This window comes from Sus scrofa, chromosome 2 (assembly GCF_000003025.6).
Source record: "Sus scrofa isolate TJ Tabasco breed Duroc chromosome 2, Sscrofa11.1, whole genome shotgun sequence".
NCBI classification, from domain to species: Eukaryota; Metazoa; Chordata; class Mammalia; order Artiodactyla; family Suidae; genus Sus; species Sus scrofa.
This window is the reverse complement of record NC_010444.4, coordinates 14,398,221-14,417,157: the sequence shown is the minus strand read 5'-3', so window position 1 is coordinate 14,417,157 and position 18,937 is coordinate 14,398,221. Positions and strand designations below refer to the sequence as shown.

The following is an 18,937-nucleotide window of genomic DNA, read 5'->3' as shown; positions in this document are numbered from 1 at the left end:
CAATGCCAGATTCAAGCTGCATTTGTGAACTACACCACAGCCCATGGCATTGCTGGATCCTTAACCCACTGAGTGAGGCCAGAGATAGAACCTTCATCCTCATGGATGCTAGCTAGTCAGATTCGTTTCTGCTGAGCCATAATGGGAACTCCCCCAATGGAATTTTGATAGAGATTATGTTGAATCTATAGATGGCTTTGGGTAATACAAACATGTTAACAAAATTAATTTCTCAAATCCATAAACAAAAATATCTTTACATTTGTTTTTGCCTTTTAAATTTTTTACCATGTCTTATAATTATCATTTTACAGGTCTTTCACTTCCTTGGTTAAGTTCATTGCTCAATATATATATATATTTTTCTCTTTTTACAGCTGCACCTGCTGCATATGGAAGTTCCCAGGCCAGGGGCTGAATCGGAGCTGCAGCTGAGGCCTAGGCCACTGCACGGCAACATCAAAGCTGAGCTACATCTGCAACCTATACTGCAGCTTGTGGCAATGCCAGATCCTTATCCCACTGAGTGAGACTAGGTTTGGAATCTGTATCCTCACAGAGATAACAGTTGAGTCCTTAACCTACTGAGCCACAATGCAAACTCCAATATTTTATTGTTTTGGTGCTATTGTGATGGAATTGGCTTCTTTCTTTCTTTTTCAGATATTTTGCTATTATTTTATAGAAATGCAACTAGTTTCTGTATCTTGATTTTATGTTTTTCAACTTTATTGAATTCAGTGATTTAGTCCAATAGGTTTTCTGTTGAGTCTTTAGCACTTTCCATATGTAAGATCCTCTTTTGCAAATAACAGCAATGTTACTTTTTCCTCTCCAATTTGGATACCTTTATTTGTCCTACTTAATTGTTCTTGCTAGGACATTCAGGATTATGTTGAATAAAATGATGAGAGTGGGTACTCTTGTTTTGTTGCTGATCTTAGAGAAAAATATTTCAGCTTTTCACTGTTGAGTATAACGATAGCTGCGGGTGTGTTGCATACAGCCTTTATTATATTGAGGTACTTTCTAAATCCAGTGTGTTGATCATGAAAGGATGTTGTATTTTGTCCAATGCTGTTTTTTTGTATTTATTTAGATGACCATATGAGTTTTACCTTTCATTCTATTAACAGTCCATAAACAAAAATATCTTTACGTTTGTATCACAGTGATTGATTTCCATATGTTGACTCTTCCTTACATCCCAGGGATAAATTGCACTCGGTTATACATTTTTTAAGTGTGTTTGTCAACTCAATTTGCTAATATTTTGTTAAGAATATTTGTATCTACAGTCATCCAGTAAATTGGCGATAGTTTTCTTTTGCTTATTGTCCTTATCTAGCTTTGGTGTCAGGGTGATTCTGGCCTCAAAAATGAGTTTGGAATTCTTCTCCTCTTATTTTTATTATTATTTTTTGGAAGAGTTTCAGAAGGATTAGCATTAATTTTTAAAAAGTGTTTTGTGGAGTTCACCAGTGAAGCCATCTAGTCCTGGGCTTTTCTGGGTTGGGAGGTTTTTGGCTGATTCAAATCTTGCTCTTCATTAGTATGTTTAGTTTTAAAAATTTTTTATGTGTCAGTATTGGTATGATACTTGTTTCTATGAATGATTCATTTTTTTAGGTTATTCAGTTTGTTGGCATATGATTGTTATGGTGGTTTGTTATAATCCTATGTATTTCTGTAGAATTAATTGTAATGTCTCTGTCATTTCTGATTTTATTTGTGTCTTATCTTTTTTTAATTTTAGTTTTACTAAAGGATTGCTAATTTTCTTTCTTTTTTAGAAAAACTGGCTTAGTTTTCTTGATGTTTCCTATTTTTTTTGGGGGGGTTTCTGTTTCATTTATTTCTCTTCTGACCTTTGTTATTTCCTTCCTTCTAGGTTTGGGTTTTTTTTTTTTCCTAGTTCTTTGAGGTGTAAAGTTAGATTGTTTGAGATCTTTCTGTTTTAATACATGCATTTATCACTGTAAACTTCCCTCTCTGAACAGATTTGGCAGCATCTCATAGGTCTTGGTATGTTTCATTTCCATTTCATTTATTTTGAGATTTTTTTTGAGTCCCCTTTTGATTTCTTCTCTGACCCATTGGTTGCTCAGGAGAATGTTGTTTAATTTGCATATGCTTGCAAATCTTCCATCTTTCTTTTTGTTGATTTCTAGTTATATACCATTGTGGTTGGAAAAGATACTTGATATTATTTCAGTCTTGAATTTGTTAAAACTTGTTTTGTGTCCTGTCATATGTTCTATCCTTGAGAATGTGCCATGTGTGCTTGAAAAAATGTATAATGATTATGTTAAGTTGGATAGCATGTTCTATAAATGTCTTAGTTTCATTTGTCTAATGTATGGTTCACATCCAAAGTTTTGTTGTTGATTTTCTGTCTTGTAAATCTATTTATGGCTAAAAGTATGAAACCCCCTGTATTATAGTATTGCTTGTTTCTTCCTTCAGGTATGTTAGTATTTGCCTAATATATTTTGTTGTTCAAATGTTGCATATGTATTTACAATTGTTATATCTTCTTGATGAATTATTTCCTTTATGACATAATGACCTTTTTGTTTCTTGTAACTGTTTTTGACTTAAAATCTATTATATTGGATATAAGTATAGCTACCCTTCCTTTCTCTTTGCTTCCATGTGCACATACTTTCTTTTCTATCACTTTACTTTGAGTTCCTATGTATCTCTAAATCTGAAGTGAGTCTCCTGTAGGCAGCATGTAGTTGGGCCTTATTTACTTATTTTTTTTTTTATCTAACTAGCCACTATGTTCCTTTTGATTGCTGAACTCAATATATTAATGTTCAGAGTAATTATTGAAATGTAAGACCTTGGTAATGCCCATTTTATTAATTGATTTCTAGTTTTGTATTTCCATTTTTCCCCCCTCTGCTTTTCCCTACATTTGTAAATCAGTAGTATTCTGTGGTGGTATCATCTGTTTCCTCTTTCTTTGTATTTTGAGACTCTGCTTTAGATTTGTTGCTTTATGATTACCCTGAGACTTACAGAAAATATCTTCCAGATAAAGTAGTCCATTTTAAGCTGATGGCAACTTAACTTCGATTTCATATCAGAGATCCACATTTTTATACACCTTTTATTATCTTGATATCACAATTTACCTTTTTAGATTGAGTTAAAAATGACTATATCTGCAGTTATTATTAGTATTCTTTTCCTTTAATCTTTATAATATTGTTAAGTGTTTAATACCACCATCCTATTATAGAATTAGAGTTTCTAAATTTGACTGTTTTTTCACCTTTTTCAATGTGTTGCATACTTCTGTATGTTTACATGTCATCAAGTAGCATCTGTTCATTTTGTCTTGAGGGTTCTTTTGAGCTTTTTTTGCAGTGCAGGTCTAATGCACTATAAAATGAACTCCTTAAACTTTTGCTTGTTTGAGAGAGTATTTCGCTTTATTTTTGAAGAACAATCTTACTGAAGTAAATATACGTGATTGACTTTTCCCCTCCAAACTTTAAATCTGTTTTTACACACTTTCCTACTCTATAGGCTTTCTTCTGAGAAACCTGCTGATAGCCTAATTGGCATTCTTTTGTGGGTTACAATCTTTTTTTTTTCCTCTAGCTGCCTTTAAAATTCCCTCTTTAATTTTGGACAGTTCATGATATGTCTTGGAGAAGGCTTTTTTCCATTGAATAAGCTATTTGTTTCTTGAACTAAGATGGTTCGAGTCTTCTCCTAGGTTTGGGAAATTCTCAGCTATCATTTCTTTTTTTCTTTTCTTTTCTTTCTTTTTTGTCTTTCTGCCTTTTCCAGGGCTGCACCCGCAGCATATGGAGGTTTCTAGGCTAGGGGTCAAATCAGAGCTGTAGCCACCGGCCTACACCAGAGCCACAGCAATGTGGATCCGAGCAGCGTCTGTGACCTACACCACAGCTCTCAGCAACACTGGATCGTTAACCCACTGAGCAAGGCCAGGGATCAAATCCGCAACCTCACGGGTTCCTAGTTGGATTCATTAACCACTGCGACACGAGGGAACTCCAGCTATTATTTCTTTAAATAGACTTCCTCCCCTTTCTTCCTCTTTTCTCCTTCTGAAACGCTTATTATTCTAATATTTGTATGTTTGATTGAATCCCATGAGCTTTCAAACACTCTTCTTCTTTCTTTTTTACTTTGTTCTCCTCTGATTGCGTTACTCAAAGTTCTTGTCTTATAGACCACTTATTCTGTCTTCTATTTGATCTACTCTGCTGTAGTGGCCTCTATTGCATTTTTCATTGCATTCATTTAATTCTTCAGCTACAGAGTTTCTTCCTTTTTTAAAAAAATGATTTTGATCTCTGTTAAATTTCTCATTTTGTTCATTGTATTTTCCCCTGATTTTGTTAATTTTTTTTCATTGTGCACTTGTTTGCCTCATTTAATTTCTTCAAACAGCTATTCTGAAATCTTTATCAGCTCAACTGCAAGTTTCTGTGCTTTTGAGCTCAGTTATTGGAGAATTATTATTCTCTTCTGGTGAAAAGATGTTGCCTTGACACTTCATGTTCCTTGTAGTGTTGCTTTTGCTTTTGAAGTTTCAGATATCTCCTCGAATCTACACTAGTTCCCTTCAGATGGGGGTAACTGTTCATGCAGTTACATCTGGTGTTTTTCTTTGCATTAGCACACTTTACTTTATACTCCTTGCTCCCTCTTGTGGTGGAACACTGAAGCTGTTTGTCTTTGGTTACAACTCACCAGGCTGGCTTACTAAAATCTCTCTTTTATTTTCAGAAGGTGATGCTATATAGCTCAAGTTTGGGGTTTCTCCCTTGCCCACAGATCCTCATCTGTTTTCCTGATAGCACTTCTCATACTGAACCCCATCTTTTTATTTTTAAATCAAAGTACAGTTGATTTATGGTGTCGTGTTAATTCCTTCTGAAGAGCAAAGTGATTTAATTATGCATATACACACACACTCTTTTTTTTAAAAAATATTCTTTTCTACTATGGTTTATCATAGGACATTGAATATAGTTCTCTGTGCTACAACGTAGCACCTTGTTGATTATCCCCTTCATGTATAATAGCTTACACCTGCCAACCCCCAATCCCACTCCTTCCCTCCCCCAACCCCCTCCCTCCTGGCAACCACAAGTTTGTTCTCTATGTCTGTAAACCTATTTCTGTTTCGCAGATAGGTGCTTTTGTGTCATGTTTCAAGTGACATCATATGTTATTTGTCCTTCTGACTTAACTTCTTTTTTTTTATTTGTAATAGTTTTTTTTTTTTTTTTTTTTTTGTCTTTTTGCCATTTCTTGGGCTGCTCCCGTGGCATATGGAGGTTCCCAGGCTAGGGGTCAAATCAGAGCTGTAGCTGCCAGCCTATGCCAGAGCCACAGCAACGCAGGATCTGAGCCGCATCTGCGACCTACACCACAGCTCTCAGCAATGCCAGATCATTAACCCACTGAGCAAGGGCAGCGACCGAACCCGCAACCTCATGGTTCCTAGTCATATTCGTTAACCACTGTGCCACGATGGGAACTCCTAACTTAACTTCTCTTAGTATTATAATCTTTAGTTCCCTCCATGTTACTTTGAATGGCATTGTTTCATTCTTTTTTAAGGCTGAGTAGTATTCCATTGTATATATGTACCACATCTTCTTTATCTATTCATATATTGCTGAACATATAAATGAGCTGTTTGTATATTTTGGAAATTAAGGCCTTATATTGCATCATTTTCAAATATTTTATCCCAGTCCATAGTTTGTCTTTTCTTTTTGTTTATGTTTTCCTTTTCTGTGAAAAAGCTTGTAAGTTTGATTATGTCCCATTTGTTTATTTTTGCTGATCTAAGAAAACATTGCTATAATTTATGTTAATGTTTTGTATATATTTTCTTCTAGTTTAATGGTATCATATCATATGTTTAATTCCTTAAGTCATTTGAATTGACTTTTATATATGGTGTGAGGGTGTGTTCTAACATTGATTTTCATGTGGTTGTCCAACTTTCCCAACACCACTTGCTGAAAAGACTTTTGCCTCCTTTGTCAAAGGTGAATTGACCATAGATGTGTGGTTTTTTTTCTATGCTTGCTATTCTGTTGCATTGATCCCTATGTCTGTTTTTGTACAAATACCATGGTATTTTGACTGTGGTAGCTTTGTAATATTGTCTGAAGTCTGGGAGGGTTATGCCTCCTGCCTCCCCCACTACCCCCAGGATTGCTTTGGCAATTCTGGGTCTTTTATGGTTCTGTATAATCCTATGGTTTCATAGGATTATTGGTTCTAACTATGTGGGAAATGTCATGGGTAATTTGATAGGGATTGCATTAAATTTGTAGATTGCTTTTAGTGGTATGGCCATTTTAGCAATATTAATTCATCCAATCCAAGATTATGGGACTAAAAAAAGTATATAAGGATAAATGAGTCAATCCAACAAGAGAAGGTAACACTTAAAAAAATTTATGCATCTGACATAGGAATACCTAAATGTATATCAAAATACTAATAGTTCTGAAGGGAGAAATGGATAGCAATATAATAGTAGTTGGGAATACCAATATTCATATTTTAACAATGGCTAGATCTCTAAAAGGAATCAATAAAAAACACTGGAATTAAAGTACACATTGCATCAAAGGGATTTAATACAGTTTAAAATTTTTTTTCATCCAATAGCAGCAATACAGATTCTTAAGTGTACATGAAACATTCTCTAATGTACATCATAGGCCACAAACCAAGTCTTAAAAAATTTATGAAGTTCAAAATCTACCAATGTTCTCTTCTGACCACTATGGTATAAAACTAGAAGTCATTTACAAGAAGAAACTGGAAAATTCACAAATGCATGGAGATTGAAAAAACATCCTCCTAAATAACTGATGATTCAAGGAAGAAACAAAAGAGAAATCAAAGCATGCCTTTAGACAAATGAAAAGGGAAATAAATATTACCAGAACAGGGGATGAAGCAAGAGCAGTTATAAGAGAAAAGTTCATGGTGATAAATACCTACATTAAGAAAAAAGAAAGAACTCAAATAAACAACATTATTTTATACCTCAAGGAACTAGGGAAAAAAGAGCAAAAAAGCTTAAAGTTAGCAGAAAGAAAGAAATAACAAAGGTCAGAGTGGAAAGAAATAAAATAAATGCTTAAAGACAGTGGAAAATATCAATGGAACTAAGAGCTGTTTTTTGAGAGATAAAAAAATAGACAAATCTTTTTCTACACTTACCAAGAAAAAAAAGAGAGAGGACTCAAATCAGTAAAGGAGAAGTGAAACAAGAGAAATTGTAACTGAAACAATATAAATCCAAAGATAATAAGAGATAATCATGAATAATACTCATCAGTCAAAATGTTAGAGAATCTAGAAAATAAATGAATTCCTGGAAACATAAAGCCTATCAGAACTGAGTCATGAAGAATGGAAAATATAATAGATCTGTTGCTAATAATAAGAGTGGATTCAAAATTAAAAAACTCCCAATAAACAAAAGCTCAGGACCAGATCACTTCACTGGTGATTTCTACCAAACATTTAGGTAGAATTAATACCAATCCTTTTCAAACTCCTCCACAAAACAGAAGATAAGGGAACACTTTGAAATTCACTTTATGAGTCCAGTCATGCCCTTATGACCAAAACAGGGCATGCAATAACACTACAAGAAAAGAAAATTACAGGTAATATCCTTGTGAGTACAGATGCAAAAATCATCAAAAAGTTATGGCAAACAGAATTTAACAATTCATTAAAATGAGTGTATGCTATGTAAAATGGCATTTATTCCTGGGATAGAAGGGCGGTTCATCATTTGTGAATCTATTGATACACCACATTGACAAATGAAGTATAAAAATCAAGTGCAAAAAGATATGAAAAAAGCATTTGATAAAATCCAACATCCATTCATTTTAAAAACTCTCAAAGACTAGGTATAGAGAAAATGTACCTAACATAATAAAAGAGTGTATATATGACAAGCCTACCGCTTAGATCATAGTCAATGGTGAAAAGCTAAAAGCTTTTCCTCTAAAGTCAGAAATAAGACAAGGATGCCCACCTTCATTCCTTGATTCAATATAATCTTAGCCAGACCAGTTAGTCAAGGAAAAAGTAAATGCATACAAATCAGAAGAAAGGAAGTAAAACTGTTTCTATTTTCAGATGACATATATGTAGAAAACTCTATAGAATCCATTATAGCACCTGAGAAACAAATTTGGTTAAGTTGCAGGATACAAAACCAATGTACAAAAATCAGTTGCACTTTTTTTTTTTTTTGATTTTTTTTTTATTATTATTTTCCCACTGTACAGCAAGGGGGTCAGGTCATCCTTAGATGTATACATTGCAGTTACAGTTTTTTCCCCCACCCTTTCTTCTGTTGTGACATGAGTATCTAGACATAGTTCTCAATGCTATTCAGCAGGATCTCCTTATAAATCTATTCTAGGTTGTGTCTGATAAGCCCAAGCTCCCGATCCCTCCCACTCCCTCCCCCTCCCATCAGGCAACCACAAGTCTCTTCTCCAAGTCCATGATTTTCTTCTCTGAGGAGATGTTCATTTGTGCTGGATATTAGATTCCAGTTATAAGTGATATCATATGGTATTTGTCTTTGTCTTTCTGGCTCCAGTTGCACTTTTAAACACGTGTAAGGAACAATCCAAAAGAGAAATACAGAAATCTCATTTACAATTTCACAAAAGTATAAGATACTTAGCATAATTTTAACCAAATGGTGAAAGATTGGTACACTGAAAGTTATAAAACATTGATGAAAGTAATTGAAGAGAGATATTCCTTGCTCGTGGATTGGAAGAATTAATATTAAAATGTTCATATTACCCAAAGCAATTTACAGATCCCGTGTAATCCCTATCATAATTTCAATGGCATTTTTCACTGAAAAATGTATGTTGGTAACAGAGTAAAGATCTTCAATGTTCTCACTAAAAGAAGAAGATAAATATTTGAGATTCTAAGTGTGCTAATTAATTGGAGGGTGTGATCCTTTCACAGTGTAGAGTATGATAAACCACCAGCATGTACACTTTAAATATTGTGTAATTTTAACAATTATACCAAGTAAGTAAGCTGAAAATAAAGGAAAATCCAAAGAGAAGAAGAAAAAGAGATAATACTAAAAAATGCAATGATGATAATAAAAAATGTAGGCTATGAACTTGAATGAAACCTAAATCAGAATATCTTGTGATGGCTTTGGATTTCTAGCATTTAATGCGGAATGAGTATAGATAGGCTGGATAAAGTGTTGGTTGCAAGTGTATATTGCATAGTGGTTTATATAGTGTAACATGCTATATCTGAGGTGAATTAGTTACAGTCAGTGTTTTATTGCAGGCCTCTGATTACCTCCTGTCAAGCACACCTGAATGGATTCCATGGCAACTACAAATAATGTGACCGAGTTGATTATCACTGGTCTTTTCCAGGATCCAGAGGTGCAGAGGGTGTGCTTTGTAGTGTTTCTTCCTGTGTACCTGGCCACGGTGGTGGGCAATGGCCTCATTGTTCTGACGGTCAAAGTCAGTCAGAGTCTGCATTCCCCCATGTACTTCTTCCTGAGTTACCTGTCCCTGGTGGAGATCAGCTACTCCTCTACTGTTGCCCCCAAGTTCATCGCAGACTTGCTTTCCAAGGTTAAAACCATCTCCCTGGAGGGCTGTGTGGCTCAGATATTCTTCTTTCACTTCTTTGGAGTTGCCGAGACATTCCTGCTCACAGTAATGGCCTATGACCGCTATGTGGCCATCTGCAAACCCCTGCACTACACAGTCATCATGAGCCGGGCTGTGTGTCACCGTCTGGTGGCTGGTTCCTGGCTGGGGGGCTTTTTTCACTCCATGGTTCAGATTATTGTCACTCTCCAGTTATCCTTCTGTGGTCCCAATGTGATTGACCACTACTTCTGTGACCTCCACCCCTTATTCAAGCTCGCCTGCACTGACACCTCTGTGGAGGGGCTTATTGTCTTGGCCAACAGTGGATTACTCTCCATCTTCTCCTTTCTCGTCTTGGTGTCCTCCTATATCGTCATCCTGGTCAACTTGAGGAACCATTCTGCAGAGGGAAGGCGCAAAGCCCTCTCCACCTGTGCCTCTCACGTCACAGTGGTCGTGTTGTTCTTTGGACCTGCCATCTTCCTCTACATGCGGCCCCCCTCCACCTTCACCGAGGACAAACTGGTGGCCGTGTTCTACACGATGGTCACCCCCATGCTGAACCCCATCATCTACACCCTCAGAAATGCAGAGGTGAAAATCGCCATGAGGAGGTTGTGGGGCAGGAAAGTGAACTTGGGGGTGGAATAAAAATGAAAACCTTAAAAAAAATTAGTATATGTTTGGTGACAAAATATACCTTCTGATTTTAGTCAACTGTGAAGAATAGAACAAAAGTTCCCCTCTTCATGGTTTTGCTTTTTTTTTTTTTTGTAGATGAGCCTTTATATTCCATAATATAAATCAGAACACTGTCATAGCCATTTATATTTTGGGGAATGTTGAAAATTGATCTGCCTCACTTCTGCATGGTCTTTAGTGTAAAGGGCATTGACTTTAGCAAGGGATTACTTGGACTGAAATCCCACCTCTATCATCTTCTACCTTTGCAGCCTTGAGTTCATTCGCTTTAGCCCTCAGTGGTAGCATGCTATAGTATGTGGGGAGATTGTGGTGCTGGGAGAAAGAATTTTATGATTTGTTCTTTCCCTCGCTATCAGTGTGATCTTATGGGAGTACCTTGAAGGTTTTCTACTTCATTTTGATTTCCCTACTTCATTAACCTGATTCCAATGTGTACAGTTGCACAGTAGGAGCTTTGTTTCGTGGGAGTAGGGCACTGTTAGCAATGAAATGGTCTGTGGGAAGTGAAATATAATAAAGCTATTAGTATCCACGAATGTCTTAATCGGAGCAATTTTATACGACCCTTCCCTTTCTAGACAGTTATCTAGGCATTGAATTATGGCTTAAGCTAAATCTAACCTGTTGCCTATTTCAGTATGCCTGAAAGGATTTGACATTTTTAAATGGTTGAAAAAAATTAAAGTAGGATAGTATTTTGTGATACAGTAAAAATTATATGAAATTCAAATTTTATTGCCCATACATAGGGTTTTACTGGACTCTAGTCATGCCCATTATTTTACTTTTCATCTATGGCAGTTTTTGTGTTAGAACAGTATGCTTGAGTAGTTGTGATAGAGACTCTATGGTCTGCAAAGCCTAAATATTGTCTATGCAACACTACTGAAACCTTGCCAGCCCCTGGTTTAAGCCACAGTAACAATTATTAACTCCTCCGCACAAAATTTGGAGGTCATTGATTGCAGGGTTTTTTGTTATTCCTAAGATGCCCAAGTATGCATCTTCTCGGTGCCCCTTCTAATCTCTTGGCTGTCTGCTCATGGCTGTAAGATGTCTATGGCAGCTTGAGGTATTATATGCTCACGCAGGGGATGGAAGGGCTCTCATTTTATTTGAGGAGTATTTCCAAGGACCTCTCCAGAACATTCTTGTTTTGTTCTTATTGAGCAGAACTAGGTCACATGTCTGTACCTAGATGCAAATGAGACCAAGATAGTGAGTAGTGGCAGAAACATTAAAAGAATAAACTGACCAATTCATCTCATCATTTTAACTTGCAAAATAACTTTTCATAAGAAGAAATATGTGTAGTTATAGCTCTACTTTTTTTTTTTCATCTTTTTAGGGCCGCACCTGTGGCATATGGAAGTTCCCAGGCTAGGGGTCAAATCGAAGCCACAGCCACAGTAACGCAGGATCCGAGCAGCATCTGTGACCTACACCACAGCTCATGGCAATGCCAGATCCTTAACCCACTGAGCAAGGCCAGGGCATCAAACCTGTGTCCTGATGGATGCTAGTCAGATTCATTTTCACTGAGCCACGACGGGAACTCCTGTTTCAACTTCAATTTTAATCAAGGCTGAATTAATGACATTTGTGAGTAGCACTGGTGTAGAGCATGTTGATTTTGTGAAGTGCCATTATGGCCTTTGTAAGAACTTTCATTATAGAAAATTTAGTAAATATACTGATGTGGTCAAAGGAGATTAATAAACTCACATGTAACCAACATCCATTTAAATAAATACCAATCTGGATACTTTGTTTTATCTTTAGCAGGATATTTCAATAGCAATAGTATTGTGATTTTGGCTCAGATAATCTTTTCTGGAGTTCCCGCCATGGTGCAGTGGGTTAAGAATCTTACTGCAGCAGCTTGTGTCACCGCAGAGGTTTGATCCCCAGCTCAGTGCAGAGGGTTAAAGGATCTGGTATTGCCATAGTTGCGGCGTAGGTTACAGATGCTGCTCGGATTCAGTCCCTGGCCCAGGAACTTCCATATGCCATGAGTGTAACTATATACATTAAAAAGAAAACTTTGCTGTGAGGGTCTTCCTGTGGATTGTAGAATATTTTTTATAGCTTTTCTGGGCTCTCCTCACTAGATGCTTGGAGTGCCTTCTCCCCACCCAGGTTGGGACAATAAAAAATGTCCCTCCAGATATTGCCAAATACCCTGTCAGGGGCAAAATCACCCATGGTTGAGAACTACTGTTCTATACCTTTATCTACATTAAAGCCAAGGAGAAGTACTATTTCAGTTTTCTGATACTTAAGGCCCTTATTCCTTGGACGAATCCTTGTAATGGTGTCATTTCACGTAAAGCCCCATGGGTGAGTTTGCCATAAGCAAGAGCTGTGTCCAAATGACCTGTGAACAGCATAGAGCCCCAAAGCCTAAGGGCCCTGTGAATATCGGCTGAAATTAATTTAACATTTCCTATTGATTTCTGAAGTCATGTTTCCTACAGAGACGTCTGAGATGTTAGTATCCAGGTCCTGCTTCCCAGGAGGCTGTCTGCCTGATGAGGAAGGGGAGCCTGGCTCTCTGGGGACCCACCTGCTCTCACTTGATCATCATGCCTTCCCCCTGATGTCTCTCCAGCAGAGTGAACGCAAGGCTGAGCTGCCAGAATTCTTATTTCTCTATGGAACACATGGGAGGCAAGTCTACTATGTTCTTTGTCTAAGTCAGGTGGAGCAGATCCAGTGGCTTAGTCTCAGCATTCCCAAGCCTAAGGCTGTCGGGGGAGCAGATCCTCCATCTGGAAACTTCTGAGATGTAGGAGCTCTGATTAGTAGCTTGGCTTTACTGCTTTCTGACTAGCTAACTGGGAAACCTGCACAAGCTGAGGTCTTTTCTCAGGGCACAATAGTGTCTTTCTGTGGTCAGAACAGAAATAGGAACTGTGGTGAGAACAGCAAAGTTACAGAAACACTGAGGTGAGCATGTGTGTATTTTGTTTTGTAAGCATGTGTGTATTTTGCATGTGATGATTACAATTCCACTTTGAAAGCAAAGAGAATGTTGCAGAAGCCCATAGCTTTTTGCAAAGTGCTCTCACAGTGGTCTGGTCTTTGCCCGAGGCAAGTAGAGTGATAGATACTGGAATTCAGGGATGAAGAAGACATGACTATATGCTTTGTTCTTTTAATATTTAGTGAACACCAACAATGTACCAAATAAGTGCTAAGAAGGCTAGGGAAGATCTATACCCACAGTTTTCTTCATTCTGTGTTCATTCAGGAAATGCTATTTCCTGAAGCTGCTTCAGTTAGCACTGGAGATGAAGTGTTGAGCAAGATATCATTCCTTCCTTAAGCACGTTTACAATTTAGAGGGGCAGATGGTCACTTAACACAATTATGATTCAATGAGTAACGTGCTGTAATTCTAAGGGGTCCTAGGAGAAGAAAAACTGACTATAAGGACATGTGGATTGGGAAGATGGATTTTCTGTCTCTGAGAAGCTTCCCAGGCAGCACAGTGGATGAATATTTAACTTCTGCTGGGATGGGGTGGGACAAAGATGTATGGCTTCTACCTGTGAGGTAGATCTTATCTCCATGGTACAGTTTGGCTCTTGAGTCTCTGAGAGGTTAAAGAGATTTCTAGGGATCACTAAGATACCACTGGAAGAAACCAGGATGTAAACCCAAGAATCTGGACTGCCAGCAGTGCTTTCTTTCATGAATGATTTGGTGAAATTCCCAAGTGAATCTGAGAGTTTATGGCTGTTCTCTGACTTCTCTTGGTTTCTGCAGTCATGAACTCTATTAGTGATGTCCTTGTGGTGGTGGCTTAATCACCTGGGCATGTCCTTTTTGTTAAGGGAAGGAAGCTTGTGGCATGGGTGGGTATCATGTGACCCCTGATCTCAGGTGCCCTGGATGCTGACTGTATTGGGGATGTCTTGATACCAACTGATATCAGTCACCTTGGACAAAGTCCAGTATGGATGAAGATAGACTGCTAATAAGTCAGTGACCAGTTTTGGTGATGCTTTGAAGTGTTGGAAGGCTGGACTTCAGAGAAGGATGTGTCACAGCCATGAGCGTGCAGCCTGGGTGAGAAGTGCTTTGTACTTCTATTGCCACTGGAGGGAAATGAAGGTAGCAGTAAAGAGGAGAATTGAGAATGAGTTGTAACTGGACCTTTGGAAGGAACTAGGTCACCTAATGGCCAAGAGTAGAAGGAAATAATTGGGAGGAGAAGAAGAAATAAGAGTGGGTACTGAGTGTCAAGGGACATGTCTTCAGAAGACTCAGAAGGGTATATGGAGAGGTGAGAATCCTATTCTGCAAACCAAAAATGGAAAAGGAGCAAACGGAAGCTGCCAGCAAAAGACGAAAGGATTCAAATGCAATAGAGAGACAGTTGTCATGGAGACAGCAACACTGTCCTTGCAGCCCTACATCACCCAATGGGGCACTCAATCTTTGTAATAGGTTTTTCCTCCCTCTCATCTGTTTCCACAAGTCCAACCTGTATGTAGAAAGTGATTTTTACTTTCCAGTTGACTAACATTCCTAATGATTCCGCATTGTCCCCTGAGTAAACCTGAAAATCCCAATAGTCCTTTATGAACTGGACCTAGAATTTCTTTTTAGCTTTATGGTTACTGTTCTCCAGTTTATTCCAGACCCATTCAATACATTTTCAAAGCCTTTCTCTTTTCTTAGAATTCTCTTCCCTTCTTCTTTGTATAACTTAACTCCTACTCATCCTTCTGTATCCAGCTTACAAGTTTCTCAGACATGAAAGAGATATTATATAATTCACCATCCTAATGTAGGAGTCTTCTTTTGTATCATTTCAGATCTCTCTACCTAAAATATTGCCTCCTGGTGGTGACATCATGGCTAACACACACAATGTGACAGAATTTATTTTTTTGGGACTTTCTCCCGATCTGAAGGTGCAGAAAGTCTGCTTTGTGATATTTCTGCTCTTGTACACAGCCATTGTGCTGGGGAATTTCATCATTGTGCTCACCGTCATGACCAGCAGAAGCCTCGGCTCCCCCATGTACTTCTTCCTCAGCTCCCTGTCCTTTGTGGAGATCTGCTACTCCTCTACTACAACCCCCAAACTCATCTCAGATTTGCTGGCTGACAGAAAAGCTATATCTCTGTGGGGCTGCATGTCACAGGTTTTCTTCATCCACTTCTTTGCCGGCACTGAGATGTTCTTGCTCACTGTGATGGCCTATGACCGCTACGTGGCCATCTTCAAGCCCCTCAACTATGCCACCATCATGAACGGGCAGGTGTGTGCCTTCCTGGTGGGAGTAGCAGGCGCAGGGGCCTTTGTGCATTCCTCGACCCAAATCCTCCTCATTTTCCGCCTGCCCTTCTGTGGCCCCAATGTGATTGATCACTACTTCTGTGATGTATTTCCCCTGCTCAAACTTGCCTGCTCTGACACTTTCCTGATTGGTCTGCTGATGGTTGCCAATGGGGGGACCCTGACTGTGGTCAGCTTCCTGGTCCTCTTAGCCTCCTATGTAGTCATCTTGCTCCATCTGAGGACTCAAAGCTCTGAGGGGCGGCGCAAGGCCCTCTCCACCTGTGGGTCCCACATCGCCGTGGTTACCCTGTTCTTTGGGCCCTGCCTCTTCATCTATCTGAGGCCTTCCACCATCCTGCCTGTGGACAAGGTGGTAGCTGTGTTCTACACAGTGATCACCCCACTCCTGAACCCTGTCATCTACTCCTTGAGAAATGCTGAGATGAAGAAAGCCGTGAAGAGGCTGTGGATCAGGACAGTGAAACTAGAGGAGAAATAGAGTCTGAGTCTTGGTGTTGATCCTTGGGTTTAGAATGATGTTGAGTCCAAACTGAAGGGACAGAGTGGGATGAAAGACAGATGCCAGGACTTGTTTATTCTAGAATTTTTCTAACGGGTTCCCATTTTCAACAGCTTCACTGTAATCACTTGCCAAATATTTTCTCTTATTATTACTTGACTAACCATTTTTATGATAGATGTTTAGATTTTTTTATGATTTTTTTATTACTATAAGTAACAATGGGCTAAGTTTCTTTAATGGAAATCCTTAAATATTTTTAAAGCTCCTTTGCTATCGTACATTTACTGTGTTAAAATTTACAGTAAATTTTGATGCGTGGTGTTAAATCAATTCTCAGAGTGGTTGTAATCCAACACTGCCATTAAACTCTTTTTTTTTGATAAGAAATAAGATTTTACTTAGTCTCAAAATATCTCCCTACAAAGTATTTATTAATTGCAAAAGGTTAAATTTGACTTTATAATCTGGAAATCTGGAAGACATTCCCTGAAACACCTGTATGTCTATGGTACTTAGATTGAGAGACACGGAATATCATTACTGTGACATTCCTACCAAAAATATGTAACCTCAGGAGTTCCCATTGTGGCACAGCAGAGATGAATCTGACTAGTATCCATGAGGATGCGGATTTGATCACTGGCCTTGCTCAGTGGGTCAGGGATCCGGTGTTGACGTGAGCTCTGGTGTAGGTTGCAGATGCGGCTCAGATCCCACGTTGCTGTGGCTGTGGCTCAGGCTGGCAGCTGTAGCTCTGATTTGACTCTTCACCTGGGAACTTCCACATGCCATGGGTGATGCCTTAAAAAGAAAAAAAAAGTAATGTTAGTTTAATTTTGAAAACTGTCAGTTAAGCCCAAACCAAACAATATTTTGCAAAGAGAGTGGTCAAGATGATAGAATAGGAGGATGCTGGGCTCACCTATCTTCATGAACATATCAAAGCTCTAACTACAAATATAGTGATTTGTACTGAAATCTACCAGAGGACTAGCAGGATAACTCTTCTACAACCAAATCTGTAAAGAAATATTTACTGAATTCTGGTAGGAATGGAAGAGAAGGGATCAGGACCCATAACCTCTGGTTGGGGGATCCAGCAGAGGAGGGTGATATCTCAGGCTTAGGGTCCTCCCTGGGGAGTGAGGGTTTCAAAGTACATATTAGGCACCTCAGCCCTTTGGTGTCCATACCAGGAAGACAAGCCCCCCCCCCTTTAGCTGAAAAACCAGTTGGGATTACTGGAGGCTATAAGAAACTGAGACTATGCTCTTAAACACACACACACACACACACACACACACACACACACACACACAGGCACACACATGCTCATGGGTGCTTACTCCCAGTCACAGTACAAGGCAGCAGGTAGAAAACTTCCTGGGGTTCTTGTTTGCCTGCCAGGACCATCTCAGTGTGCCGTCCAGCCCACAGCAGGCTCCTGCTTCACCCCTATTCCTCCTGGTGTTTCTCCTCACTAAGACAGAGGCTGCCATTGCCAGTGAGGATGGGCACACTTTGGGTTAACAAAGCCAGTTTGGACCCTGGTCTTGCCTCTAATCAGGATAGAGGCAGCCATTGCCAACATATGTTTTGGGAGAGAGCAAGGCTGGCTCCAGAGTGGAGACAGCCACTGCCAGAACACCTGCCCCTGCACACACTCTCTGAAGGGAAGGAGGCTAGCTTGGGTGAAAACCTCCATCCCCAGAGTGTGTCGTGTGCACACTTGACAGGGGATGGGGCAGGCTCAGTTGTGTGGCACCAACCCCCCAGGCCCCAACCCATCCTGTAATGAAGGTAGAAACACTGGGAAAAAAGTGAAACCAACACAAAAGTGCAGTCCTAAGCCCTCACACTCCAGACATGTCCCAAACCAGGGTAGAGACTGACACCACACCTGGGAGAAACCCAATTCCCTAAGGGATCCCTCCCATAGTAGCACAGTGAGGGCCATTGAGTGGACCGTTAAAGCCACTGGGCACACATAGACCACATAGGAATGCTCCCACCAAAGAATATGCCTTCAAGATCAGGATAGGTGACTAAAACACTGCTTTCGCAGAGAGAGAGTTAAACAAAAGGAGAAAACTGAAGGATACACTTCAAACGAAAGAAAAACAACAACCCAAAAAAAAAAAAACAAACCCCAAAGAACCTAAGCAAAACAGAGATAAATAATTTGCAATTCAAAAGATTGTAATAAGAATGCTAACTGAATTGGTAAAAGAACAGGCAAACACTGAGAATTTTAACAAAGATTTAGAAAATATAAAAAAAAGGTAGTTAAAGCTGAAGAATAAAATAACAGAAATGAAAAATGCAGTGAATCAACAGCAGAATTAGGTGATTCATAAGAATGAATAAGTGATTTGGTAGATAAAATAATGGAAGTCACTAAACCAGAACAGCAAAGAGAAAAACAAATTGAAAAAAATGAAAATAGTTTAAAGGACTTTTGTCACAGCATCAAATGTACCAACATTCATATTATATGGCTCCCAGAAGGAGAAGAGAGAAAGGGGTAGAAAATGTATTTGATGAAATTATATCTGAAAACTGAACTTGAAGAAGGAAATTGATATGGTGGTAAGGAATCACAGAGAATCCCAAACAAGATAAACCCAGAGAGCCACATGAGGACATAATTAAAACGGCAAAAGTTAAAAAGAGAATTCCAAAGGCAGTAAAATAAATAGAGCCACATATAAGGGT

General features: G+C 38.8%; 2 protein-coding genes across 2 annotated transcripts in view; both read left to right on the top strand.

The window, feature by feature from the left end:
- Positions 1-16,600, top strand: part of LOC100522784 (olfactory receptor 4X2-like) — a 115,676-nt gene extending 99,076 nt beyond the window's left edge. Inside the window, exon 2 of the mRNA XM_003122786.3 lies at positions 15,230-16,600. Within this exon, the coding sequence (XP_003122834.1) occupies positions 15,269-16,198 (930 nt within the window). The 5' untranslated portion in view covers positions 15,230-15,268 and the 3' untranslated portion in view covers positions 16,199-16,600. The remainder of the gene's footprint in view (positions 1-15,229) is intronic.
- LOC100523887 (olfactory receptor 4B1-like) lies at positions 9,315-10,944 on the top strand. Its single transcript, XM_003122792.3, has one exon. The coding sequence runs from the start codon at positions 9,411-9,413 to the stop codon at positions 10,347-10,349; it is 939 nt and encodes a 312-aa protein (XP_003122840.2). The 5' UTR covers positions 9,315-9,410; the 3' UTR covers positions 10,350-10,944.

What these genes read in the sequence shown, in the direction of transcription:
- LOC100523887 (XM_003122792.3), top strand. Translation starts at nt 9,411, where the DNA reads ATGGATTCCATGGCAACTACAAATAATGTGACCGAGTTGATTATCACT.